This window comes from Colias croceus, chromosome Z (assembly GCF_905220415.1).
Source record: "Colias croceus chromosome Z, ilColCroc2.1".
NCBI lineage: Eukaryota > Metazoa > Arthropoda > Insecta > Lepidoptera > Pieridae > Colias > Colias croceus.
In genome coordinates this window covers 6913266-6926337 of record NC_059568.1, presented here as the reverse complement: position 1 = coordinate 6926337, position 13072 = coordinate 6913266, and the positions used below count along the sequence as shown (strand labels likewise).

Sequence of the window (13072 nt, the reverse complement as noted above, 5' to 3'; positions counted from 1 at the left end):
CCACACAGATACAAAAAACAAACATAATTAAAAAAGAAAACAAAAAAAACCAATAGAACTTAAAAACTAATAAAACTTACTTAAAACAAAACAAAATAATATAAAAAACCTTATAACTAAACTTAAAAAATGTAACTAAAAAACAACAACAAAGAACTGTGTGGTAAATGTCCATTATCAAAAGGGACTACTCAGTTAGAAGCTGTAGTGCCCCATAGGAACACTAACAGCACTGATTTTCAGGAGCCCCTATCGATTGCGACGATTGGAGTTACAGCTTATACCTACGTACTTTGCATTGTAGCAAAGTACAAACACAGACTATAATAAATTAATAGATAACAAATCTGAATAATATATATATATATATATATATATATATATATGTATATACAACGATGGAATAGTGATACGTGTGATATATATTTATTAATATTAGCACTTACTCTGCTTATATAGTTTGAGAAATAAATGTGTAATAAATTAAGAATAATAAATAACTAAAATAACAAGTATTATATTAAATGCGTAGAAATATACAAATACAGCGGGAAACATCAACGACACTAAGGCTGGTACAGCGTATTTAATAAATGTTTTTTATATTTAAAACGAAAGTTTGTAATGTAAATATGGTAAGAATTATATAATATTTATGTTCCAGTAAATTGTAGTACTTAAGTTATAGATGATTAATCGTTTGAATAGATTAATTGATATGTCAAAGGAGAAGATGGCCTCCAAAAAGACTAGTTGAAAATTTGAAATATATTTTATACTGAACGATGTAAATTTAATTAAATTCCAGATATCATCTCATCAAAATCGTTGTTTTCTGACATTTAAATGTAATCAACTGCTGAATTCTACGCTAATTGACCATCATCAGCTAATCAAATGTCGTAGGTACCTTAAATAGGAAGTCTGGAAATAATCCTAAGTATTCTTAATATTATACATAGGTATTGTTCATAATATATAATATTATACATATTGATCATAACATATTTCATGTAAGACAAAATAAAATATTTTATGAAGATAATAATATCTTGCAAGTACAAGTAAATACGAATTTAACACGAAATGCCTTTACGTAGTTTGCATTAGATATTTATTGATTAGGTACTAAGTTTATTCTAAACGAAAAAAAATATGCTAGATTGCTACGACCTGCTTTTATGACCCGCCTGTACTAAATAGGGTTTATTCCCTGAGAACAGACCCGTATCCCATATAATTAATAGTTAACTATCAGTTATTTGGAGTAAATTCAAACCAGAATTCCCGGTAAGATGGAACTATTTCAAGTGACGCTCCAGTTTCCAAACTACCGATCTGGCAACTTGCCAATTCTGAGTCCTTCTCCATGCTTTCTCACATTCACGACTTTTAATTGTTTAAAGAACATGGTAAATAATACCTAAATTACATAGGTTATGTAGGGATATAAACTCATTTTTAAATTTTTTTTTTATACATTACAGGACCATAATATAATACTGTGACAATGTAGAGTCTGGTAAATATCAATATGATAAGTTAGTTCGCTTTAGATATGCACCATAAAATAAAAAATAAAAAATCTTCCTTTAATTTAATAACTTCGAGCAATTTAAAAATTACTTCAAAGCGAAAACACAGGGCGAAAATAATCTTTTAATAATAATTAGTACTCTATGTAAGTATTTTATTTCTTTAGTGTCGTAGTGCATATAAGGTATATATACTAGGTATACAGTTATAGGACTATATTGAATGTAATTTTTATTTACAATGCTTCCATCTCTAATAGTGTCACACAATTACTACCATCAATTGTTTGTTAATTCAATTCTAACATGTTTACATAGATGGCGCTGTAATAAAATGTTGTATCATTGCAGTTGGATGATGCCACACTCCAAGTCTTCAAAGACGGTGACTACGGACCTTACTTGGACCTTGACTCAACACTGGGCGAACAAGATGAAGAGTTGGAGGGCTTACAAGAAAGGTACTGTAGTTCTAAGAGATTTATTTACCTAATTTATATTTTAAAATTTATTTTTTGGGATATATTTTGGTTGCCTCAAGGCTCAAGGTAATAGCTTATGACGAAGTTCGTAAAAGTGCAATAGAAGTGTCCCACCGTCCCTAACACTCAGTTGAAACATTTCCTCGTCACCCTCCCATCAAACAATCAATGCATCATAGTCCCCACGCCGCAATAAAATATAATCACCTCTAAATTATTACGTACAACATGTTCCCTTTCAGGAAGGGTGTTTTAAATAAAATTTATAACAAAATTAATACATAATTCTGATAATGCTAATTAAAGTCTAGTGTCTCAAGGTACCAAACTTCGCACACATAATATCATATAAATTATTTTGCCAGATTTTAGGTAAAAAGTTTCTAAAGATATACGTCTACACAATACACATACAAAGTGAGTGTCCGTCCAGTGTATAGAACTACGTTATTATAAAACTCTTGTACTGAATGAAGTAGTCCTTTATGTCTTAGTCTTCTTACTACGATCACCCACTATTTACCTACGCGCCAGACACGCTATGGATGTTTACTGTATTCGTTAATTATCGTAATATCGCAGTGGGTAATATGGAAAGTCTAGAAAATGCACTCACTAGCGCTGCCGGCGAAACTGTAATTGTTTATGTGACATTTTTTTGCACGCCATTTCATTCGCAATGAAGACGAATCTAAGGCAAAAACGTATAACGACTTCAACAATGAACTTGCACTATGATGGTTAATGCACAGGTCGTTTTAATTAATTTGGTATATTTAGTATTTTTCGTAGGCAAGACGTTATAATTATGAAAGTGTTTTCGCCACTGTACTAGGAACCAAGTTAAGTAGTATAAATCGTAAAATACTTTTAATTTTTAAACTACAATTCTTGATCATTACTTCCAATCGTAACATAAGATTTTCAGATATCAAAACATCGTATATAACAATATATTTGTTAGAAATAAAGGCAACGATTATTATACATATTAAAGAAATTCCTAGTGCATTATAGGTATGGTTCAAAACATAACACGCTGTATATGAATGCGATAGTGGGTAAGGTAAAATGATTGAGAGAATTGTTGTTTTTTTTTAACTCTTCACACGAGCAGTTGCACCCGCAGAAATTACACATCATCGCAGTTAGTAATATAAAAATCCATAATAAATATTAAATTATTGAATTGAATTTAAATTCTTTCATCCTGGACGAAGAAAGTGATGAACAATCGGATTGGAAAGAATTCGATATATTTATTGATTTAGAGGAACTGTAAGTTTTTTTTTAATCATAATAATATATACCTAAGTAATACCTATATCTATTATATTTATAGAAGAAAGTAATTTTTTTAAGATTCTAAGGTAAATAATTGAAAAATAATTAATATAAATAATAGACGATATAGTTAATTGGATTTTTTGTAGGGTGAAATTTTACATAACTTCTAAAAGGTTGCGATAGAAAATATATCTGTATGAAATAATATAAGAAAATAAACTACATAATATGCATCTGTGTTTAAGTAGTAGGTATCCTATAATTTTTGCAAATATTGGAAGGGATTCGTGGAGAAAATTCCACAAACCTTATATTCTGTAGGTAATTTTATACCATCTTTTTTATAAACATGAAGATCCAACTTTTTTAATTGCAGCCGCAAAAATGCCTTGGTTCTACGCACCCAGCTGTCGGTCAAAGTACACGCAATTATTGGTAAGATATAAAAAATAATTTTATACGTGTGCTTAGTAGTTTTCATTTATATTAAATTGTGGATAAAGTCTATGTGGATAAAAATGGACAGATTTTTTAATTATTCAATTGAATGTTAAATTTTAATACATAATTTCAGAGAGGCTTCTACACTCTCAAGGGAAGGAGCTGCGTAAGGCACTCTTCACTGTCAAACAGATGCTCAAATCCGAAAAGGACCTGGTCCATGAGTTCGTCGCAAACGACGGACTGGACTGCCTCATGCAGATCAGCGCGAAAGAGGATCCGACGTACCTAGATTACATACTGCGTGTAATTGGACAGGTAAGATTATTAAAATTTGTCTCTGCCTCTCATGAAACTCCCGAATACGACTCCATTACGTGGCGACCTTGAGAGAGTTAAATTGACTGACTAATCAGACTGGCCAGGCATAGCTGGGCAGACCGTGGCTAATGTAATAATATGTTTTATTATTACAAATTATATTATCTCTTCCAGTAGATAGTCAATCTTACTATATATCTTTTTTACAGATTCTTATCTATGTAGATGGTATGCATGGTGTGATGGACCATAAGGGTTGTATCCAGTGGTTGTATTCCTTAACAGCAAGCAATTTCAGACATGTTGTAAAAACAACTTTAAAATTATTGTCAATATTTGTGGAATACACAGAGACCAACAGCCTTCTCCTCATCGATGCTATAAACTTCGTTGATAAATCAAACGGCAGGCCCGCTTGGTATAATATTATAAAAATACTCCAAGATTTTGATGCTTCCGATACTGAACTTCTAATATGCGCAACAAATTTAATAAACATATGTCTAATAAATATACCAGATAAGAATATGTATTATGATCAAGTCGATACTCTTCAAGATCAAGGTATAGATGATATTATCCATTTGTACATGTCCAAGCAAGGGACGGATTTAGATTTGTTACGACAATTGCAAATTTTCGAAGCAGTTTTGATGTACGAAGATGGTGATGATACCGATACAGCGATTAAGTAAGTTATATTTTTTTAAGTTAATTACACATATTATATGAGGTATGCATACATTTTAATTTATTGAAAAAAAAATTAAGCAAATTTTTACACAAAATAAAGATATTTACATAAAAATGCTCCGATTAATCCAGATAATATAATATGGCTATCAGTATTTTTTACTTGATTATAAATGTCTTTAAATGTGTTTTGTTTTAGACAATTAGACGATTCTATAATTAAATCCATGAGAAGACGAAATATTAATCTGCCCAGCACCGAAACAAGAAAATCTAAAAAATACCAGATGAAGGAAAAAGGTATTTCATCCAGACATCGTAGTAACAAGTTGACTAGAATTTATTGTGACGCAATAACTATATTGCATGATAAGATTTGAATTGTGCGCGTTGAGTTTTTACTTTTTTCCTAACGCTACACAAATAACTATGGAGAATTTAGAGTCTAATTTTTCGTCCTATAATGATGCCTAAAATATATCCTAATTTTGCCTTTATTTTAAATTCAAATTTTTTTAATAGAAATTACTTAAACCAAATATTTTTTCTTCTTTTATTCATAAAAATTCGACTCTATTCTCTACTTAGATTTTCAGCAAATCTTTAGCATTTAATATTTTGTGTTCGTTTTTGCATTTGCTTCATGATCTAAACATTTTGCCATTTTACTAACAACAGCCAAACAAGCCATCATGTCCAGTAAGGAAACTGAAAAGAAAATTTCAATCACTAACAATGTTCGATCTCCTAACCTTACCTCATTGAAAGAAAAAGAAAACATAGAACTGAGTACAGCTTTAAGAAAACGAAGGGACAGATTTGCCCGACAAGCTCACCACATTATTCAACAAGAAGAATTACTCAATCATTCAAATGATATTTATAATGGACTTTTTGGTATTAAAAAGGAAGAGAAAATAAATGTAATTAATAATGAAAAGGATACTAATAATAGTAATAACATTTATTCTAATATGAACGGCAAACACCTAGGGGTGAATGGCGGACTGAATGGATATTGCAATGGCCTCAATGGTCACAAAGAAGAAGACAAAGGATATAGTAATAAAACTACAAAACTGTCTAATCCACCGGATGTTTTAATTAATGGTTTGTTCATTATCTAACCCACTAATATCAGCATTATATTTTGTATCTCATTTAAAGCATCATATTTTTATTACCAATTAATGTTATTTTATAATTCTTATAAAAATTCTTGGTCCTAAAAGTTACATTTTTGACAGGAAACCAAAGATATACTTCCGGTCTAAAACAAAGGATACAAAATGGTACTCTAGGTCACAGTGTCAACGCTTGTGATGCACTGGCAGTTATTCGCCAAAAACAACTCGATATTAATCCAGAAAAACCTGATAGAGGAATTATTTTGAATAGAGAACATAGCATCAAAGATTTGGCACAAAGGCTAACGAGCCCTATTAGCCATGTTCCGGAAGACAAACCAATACGAGTATCTGATATGGCTGGTATAGTTTCAAAGGCTAAAGAAGAATTGGCTAAATCTCAATCCAAAGGTACAGCCTACTTAAACTTTTTTTAATATTTTATGTCCCCAGAATATGATGTAATATACTTTTATTTTCCTTACAGAAATAATTAAAAGTCCCACAATAGAAAAGAGTCCTAAATTACACGAAATTAAAGTGTCCGAAAATGATCTCCACTGGGAAGAACTGAAAAAAGGTTGTCTCAATCGAGAATTTCACTTATGTGATCTGGATTTCTCTGATTTGCGTCAAGATTCGGACGACGATATGATGTCACCGGCTGTGAATGCAGCAAATGGACCACCTCCACCACCTCCTTCGATGCTTCCCTCCGTTGGCGTACCGCCACCTCTTCCTGGATATTTCCCGACTCTGACAAAAACCAAAAAGTTCCACAATCAATCCCTTCCAGCTGAGTTATTAAGTGACTCCGATACGTCAACAATTAGGAAAAATAAGAAAACTGTTAAATTATTCTGGCGTGAAATCCAAGAAACCCCCTTCCCTACAACAGTCAGAGAAAAAGTAGGTGGGTTTATTTGGGATGACCTTCCCGAAGTGAACTTAGATACCGCAATGTTGGAACATCTTTTTGAATCGCGAACAAATGATCTGATAATCAAGGTAATAAATAGTCGAGTATTTTATTTTGTTTTTCTTATAAGAATCCAATTTATTGAATGACTACTAAACATTTCTTTTTGTTTTTCATGGTCATCCTCAATCTGGTGTGGCCAATACATAGGAGGTTAGTACGACAACGATTTCCACTTTGTGTTTCATTTGTAATGCGCGTTTTATTGAATCTCTTACTTTTTTTACATCTCTAGAAATTAATGGAGCCAAAGAGGAATCTCATACTAGATGCGAAACGGTCTAATGCTATAAATATTGCAATGAAAAAGCTTCCCACGCCACAAACCATTAAAGCTGCAATAATGAAAATGGACGCAACTGTCATAGGAAGAGAGGGAATAGAGAAGTTACTGACAATGCTTCCCACTGAAGAAGAAAAAGTAAAAATTCAAGAAGCACAGGTAACATTGTATTCCCTATTGAAAGAATACACCTCATATCTATAATATACTAGCTTTCCGCCCGCGGCTTCACCCGCGTTTTCAAAGAAAAACCCGCATAGTTCCCGTTCCCGAGGGATTTCCGAAATAAAACTTATCCTATCTCTCAAGTTGGATCGAACTGCACATGGTGTGCGAATTTTATTATTATCGGTTATGTGGTTTAGGAGTCCATTTAGGACAAACATTGTGACACGAGATTTATATATATTAAGATTTTCGGTGAACAAACTCTTTCAAACTTTACATTATATTTTCAGTACGCCAATCCAGATCTGCCTCTTGGGAGTGCAGAACAGTTCCTACTAACACTCGCTTCGATAAATGAATTGCCATCAAGGCTTAAGCTATGGGTTTTTAAACTTGACTTCGATAATTTAGAGGTAAATAAAAAAATACCAGATTCTTATGAATTCTATAAATTTTCTCTTGCATACCTATGTGATTCGTGATTAATATTCAATGTCACACCACCATTTTGTCCACAGAAAGAAATTGCTGAACCCCTTATGGATCTGAAGCAAGGAATTGAATTATTAAAAGCAAACCGAACATTCAAAGTCATCCTTTCTACGTTACGATCTGTCGGTAGCTTCTTAAATGGTAGCCAAGTTAAAGGTTTCCGCCTCGAATATTTATCCAAGGTTATGGAAGTCAAGGATACAGTTCATAAGCATCCGTTGTTATATCACATTTGTGAGATGATCAAAGAAAAATTCTCGGACACGACAGATTTCTTTAGCGAGGTAAAAAAAGATTTATATTTGTAGTGGGTTTATGGGTCCCGGTTATACCTACTTATTCGTTTATGTTTCTAAATCCATTGTTCTTTATTAGGTCGGTCCTGTTATTCGTGCATCAAAAGTGGACTTTGACGTGTTAAGTAACAACCTTCTTAAATTAGAAGCAGACTGTAAGGCGTCATGGGACCACATGAAAAAAGTTGCCAAACACGACGGAACACAAATTTACAAAACTAAAATCAATGACTTCATAACTGACGCCGCTGAGCGTATCATTTTGCTAACTTTAATAAAAAAGAGGGTGATGAGTAGGTAAGATTATTAAGGATTAAATTTTATCGGCCTATATGATATTTAAATTTAAAAAAATCTGTACTACTTATATTGATTTGCACATTTTGTTTATATTACAGATACAATAAGTTCCTATTGTACCTCGGGGTACCACCAGCAGACATACCAAAAACTAGGCCATCAGAATTCCTTAAAGTTATAGCTGAATTCGCTTTGGAATACAGAACAACTAGAGAACGAGTGTTACAACAGTTAGAAAAGAGAGCCAACCACAGAGAGAGAAATAAGACGAGAGGCAAAATGATTATAGATGTAAGACACTCGCTTGCGCAATAACTATCCACAACAATAAATAGCAATTTAATATGGAAAAGTTCTTCTATAATATCTATTCTTCACCATCTATGCGCGTAAAAGAAATAATAATATCACGATAAGCCGCGACTGACTTCAAATTGTTATAGTATTAGAGCCAGCGCGCACGAGCAACTTTGTCTCCGCAACTATTTTGTCTCCGCAACTATTTTGTCTCTCCCACCTATGGGCTAGTATGAAAGTGCGCGCACGTAGCGACGCAACTCCCCATACAATTGATGGGAGAGACAAAATAGTTGCGGAGACAAAGTTGCTCGTGCGCGCTGGCTCTTACGTAATGTTTGAAATTTGAATGAATAATTATAGTTCATTGTGATATAATGTAGACTGTAGAATATATTTACCTAATATTTTGAATAGTTAGTTGTATAAGTAACTAAATTATCTTCTTGAACATGAAGTCAAAAGTTCAACCTTGTTATAGATTGGAAAGTATTCAACTAAAGGCGGTGACCACACGGCTGACAATGCACTGAAAGAACTTCTCAAGACTGATGCAGACACCGATATACTCACAGAAGGTCGTCGCAAAAGCCAGCCCTGCACTAATAAGAAAATACTAGTAAAGTGAGTCCTGAACTGAATTCCTTTCATTAAATAGTTATTAAATCCAGTAAAAATAATACATTTTTGTGTACATTCATTTTCTTTGTTTTTCGCCTAAAGCATATTCTGTAGTGATTGTAAAATATTCTAATTCTTTTTTTGTATTGTTTAAGTGGTGACATATCAGCTGTTGAAGAAATAATCGAAAGCTTAGTTCGTTCAAAACCCTCCACGGCAAGGGATCGTCGAAGAAACCGTATCTCGGACAAGAAAAATTGTAAGACATTCTTTTATATGCGTTGTTTTTTTACATTTTACATTGCGATTTTTCATACAAATAGGTACCTGTTGAATTTGTGAATGCGAATGATTTATGCAAAGCGAATTTGACGCGTTTATCTGAAAGCTGCGACTTTTGTAAAATAAAATAAAGTTTTTTTATTGGTTTATATAGATTGTCACAATAAAATTCCATTTACAGTTAACAGAACTTTGGATGGACATTCATCTTGGCCTGGGAGAGAAAGCAGCGATGGGTAACATCCTACTATAATTATTATTTACCCCTGAATATAATTTAAAAAAGAATAAGGATGTACATTCTTAAAAAATATTTAATACGCAATTTAGATAATTTACAACGAAAAAGTATTCTGTAACGTTTTATTAATTGGGTCGATCAACTTTTATTGGTCCGACGTGTACGGATCATGTCCCTGAAGGATAATTAATAAACATGAAATCATAAAGAGTTAAATTCGTTTTAATTATATTCCTTTTAATATTTTCTAGCATTATTGCGAACAATATTTTACTTGTTTTATTAATTTGTGCGTTGTTTCATGGTTGTCGAGGGACTAAATGCAATTTTCCAGTACTATCACATTTGTCCCCATGCCACAATGCATTAACAAACTTCGCATCACGAACACATACTATCACGACCATAAATACCAAATACACTCCTTGTTTCAGTACATAATTATTGACATCCAAACATACAAACCATTTTTTTTTTATTGGATATAATACGATTTTCAGGCATTTTACTTTTGTCCCCATAAATCACCTACATGACACAGGTCTCACAGACAACCGTAATTTAGTTATGAAACCAAAACACATATGGCGCGGTAGATTCCTAAACAACAAGCTAAACACAATAATTAACTGTCGGGCTCAAACGCCACTTTGATTTGTATAAAATCACGGCAACAGTCGTCCGAGCGTTGTTGGTGAGTGTGGGGTGGCTTTTTTGTCAGTCCGTCAGACAACTGTGATTAAAACGTAAGTACTTGATGCATTGTTATCAATTATACTACACGAGATGCGCTTTCGTCTATATTTTAGTGTGAGCTGAGATTAATATATAAAATAACAATAGTATTTGCTTGGCGGCTCAAAATTTAAAAAATGTCCCGCGGACAACCAGTCACTTGGTCAACCAAAGTGGTTGTACCATGGACAATTTGGTTGTCCCTAGGACAATAATTATATAAAACTTATACTTTAACAGTTAAATAGTTCATGTTTTGTTTATTACTCGGCTGTTTCGGGAACACATTTTTATTACGCGATTTTATGTCTAGTTTAATTGTAATTTTAACATTTCAAAAATCAAGACGCTACTACTACAACTAAGATGTCCCCATATGAAAATCACATTATACTTCATTCATTCAGTTTTATCGAGAATCAGTTCATTTTAATTAAGTAAAATCAATAATACGATACGTAACAACCTCGCCTTAATAGATTTTTTGTAAAAAATATCACTATTTCCGCTTTACTGAAACTTTTTTATATATGAAACATTATTTGGTTGTTCAAAAGACATCATTCGTTTCAATTTTAATAAAAATATTTCGTATTTTGGGTGTAAATAGAACAAATATCAAAATATTATTTATTATTTAATATTAGAAGAATTTGTTTTAATTCTTAAGGGAATTTAACATTTAAAAAAGTACTATTGTGTAAGTTGTCCAAAGGACATTATTTCCCGTGAATAGATCGGTTCGTGAAGTTAAATCCACAAATGTATTTAATCAACATCACTGCTGCTTATATAATCTTAATCTACGAAGAATTATCTTCTAAATGAAATAGTAAAATGCTGAAAATTAAGTAAAAAAAAAAATACGAGAAAATTATGATCGGGACCTTTAAAAATTGATTGACCCAATTATTAGTAGTTAGTACATACTTATCGTATTGTATTATACTTGTATACGTAGTATAGATATTATTATTAGTCTGTGATTATACTTATCGTATTCCTTTTTTTCAGGTCTACAATAAATATGCAACAAAGATAATTACATTATTAACAAAATTAAAATATGAGCGAATTTTTTAATCGCGCGAATTTTAATTTTAAGCTAATACAATTTTTAATTTTGTATCAAGTATCATGTTGAGTCACTAGAATATAATGTGAAACAAAAATATTATATTAAAGACTCTTGTAACTTTTAAGCAGCTGTTTTTATCGAATTATTGTCCTTTAACTATATTAATTATTATACTTAAATGCTTCTTTCTCAAAAAAATGGCGGGGCCAATTTAAAAATTACGGTTTAATGATCTGATGAATGTAGGTAGGTAGGTTTATCTAAATGTATTTGAAATGCAGTGATTACAGCAAGTACAATGAACATGTAAATTGTATTAAGTAGGTATTTTATTTCCAATAATATAACTTATCGTCTTCGTTAAATAATTACATTATTGTATAATTTTTATAAACATCTCAATTAATTAAACGCCGATAGGAATTTTATCTTACCCAGATTCGAAACAGATGATTGATTATATTTCACTGACCTGAATACCGTATATACCTATATTAATTTCTCTGTTTTGTGTAATTATTGCGTGATCTAGGTAACTATGCAATTAGGTATTAAAAGTTTCCATAAGAAATATCTCCTTGTTGTAAATTATTTAATATTATAGCGGTAGCTGTAAAGAATAATCTGCGAGCTACGTGAACATATTATTAAGGCCAATCAATGGACATTAATTTGAAATATAACAGAAAAAATATTTTAATGACAAAAGTTGAAGTGCCTTCTTCCAATTAAGTAGATAGATATTGAAAAACCATTTACTTAGAATACTTACAACCAAATATTCTACTGCTGAGTTGAATAGTTTTATATAAATTAGGTAAATACTTGTGGCTTAGAATTTGTCTAGAAATCAGTATAAACGTTATAATTGTTAAACTTCGGTGCTTATAATTAATGTGATTTAAATAAACCATCTAAGGTAAAATATCTAACGTATAATTTTAATGAGTACCTAACAATAATAATCTTTGAACTTGGCAATGTTTAATTTAGGTAATAATTTTTGTATTGTATGTATTTTCTAATTCCCTTGTATTTATTGTAAATGTAAATATTCAATTTCAAATAAAAATAATAAAAAGACAAGATTTTGTTTTATTTTTTACTAACTAATTAACGATAGCAGGTACCTACCTAACTTATGCATATTATATTGTAAATAATAATTCTTAATTCATTTATTTACTGCGGTACCTACCTAACATATACGTAGTTAAATGCATCTACGTTTCTACCATCTAACCCTACTAATATTATAAATGCGAGATCTCTGTCTGTCTCTTCCACTGACCCGGTTTTGACGAAATCTATGCTAATATTACCTATAAAGTTTTTTTGTTTGTTTGATTTTTCGTTGTTAGATAGCCAATTAATTGAGGAAGGCTAATATAGGCTTTAATATGTCAACACGCTT

The 13072-nt window shown here is 31.5% G+C and overlaps 1 protein-coding gene across 2 annotated transcripts in view; it reads left to right on the top strand.

Moving 5' to 3' along the window:
- LOC123705047 overlaps window positions 1-12739 on the top strand; it is a 50448-nt gene extending 37709 nt beyond the window's left edge. The window contains exons 5-21 of one of the 2 annotated variants that reach the window (XM_045653610.1): window positions 1887-1996; window positions 3681-3739; window positions 3879-4063; window positions 4276-4757; window positions 4959-5059; window positions 5438-5869; window positions 6007-6297; window positions 6374-6895; window positions 7099-7307; window positions 7607-7729; window positions 7835-8092; window positions 8184-8401; window positions 8503-8695; window positions 9183-9325; window positions 9478-9581; window positions 9786-9840; window positions 11595-12739. In XM_045653610.1, the coding sequence (XP_045509566.1) occupies window positions 1887-1996; window positions 3681-3739; window positions 3879-4063; window positions 4276-4757; window positions 4959-5059; window positions 5438-5869; window positions 6007-6297; window positions 6374-6895; window positions 7099-7307; window positions 7607-7729; window positions 7835-8092; window positions 8184-8401; window positions 8503-8695; window positions 9183-9325; window positions 9478-9581; window positions 9786-9840; window positions 11595-11622 (3513 nt within the window). In that variant the 3' untranslated portion in view covers window positions 11623-12739. The remainder of the gene's footprint in view (window positions 1-1886; window positions 1997-3680; window positions 3740-3878; window positions 4064-4275; window positions 4758-4958; window positions 5060-5437; window positions 5870-6006; window positions 6298-6373; window positions 6896-7098; window positions 7308-7606; window positions 7730-7834; window positions 8093-8183; window positions 8402-8502; window positions 8696-9182; window positions 9326-9477; window positions 9582-9785; window positions 9841-11594) is intronic. The other variant, XM_045653611.1, reaches the window with a different exon arrangement.
- Window positions 12740-13072: the final 333 nt, after the last annotated feature.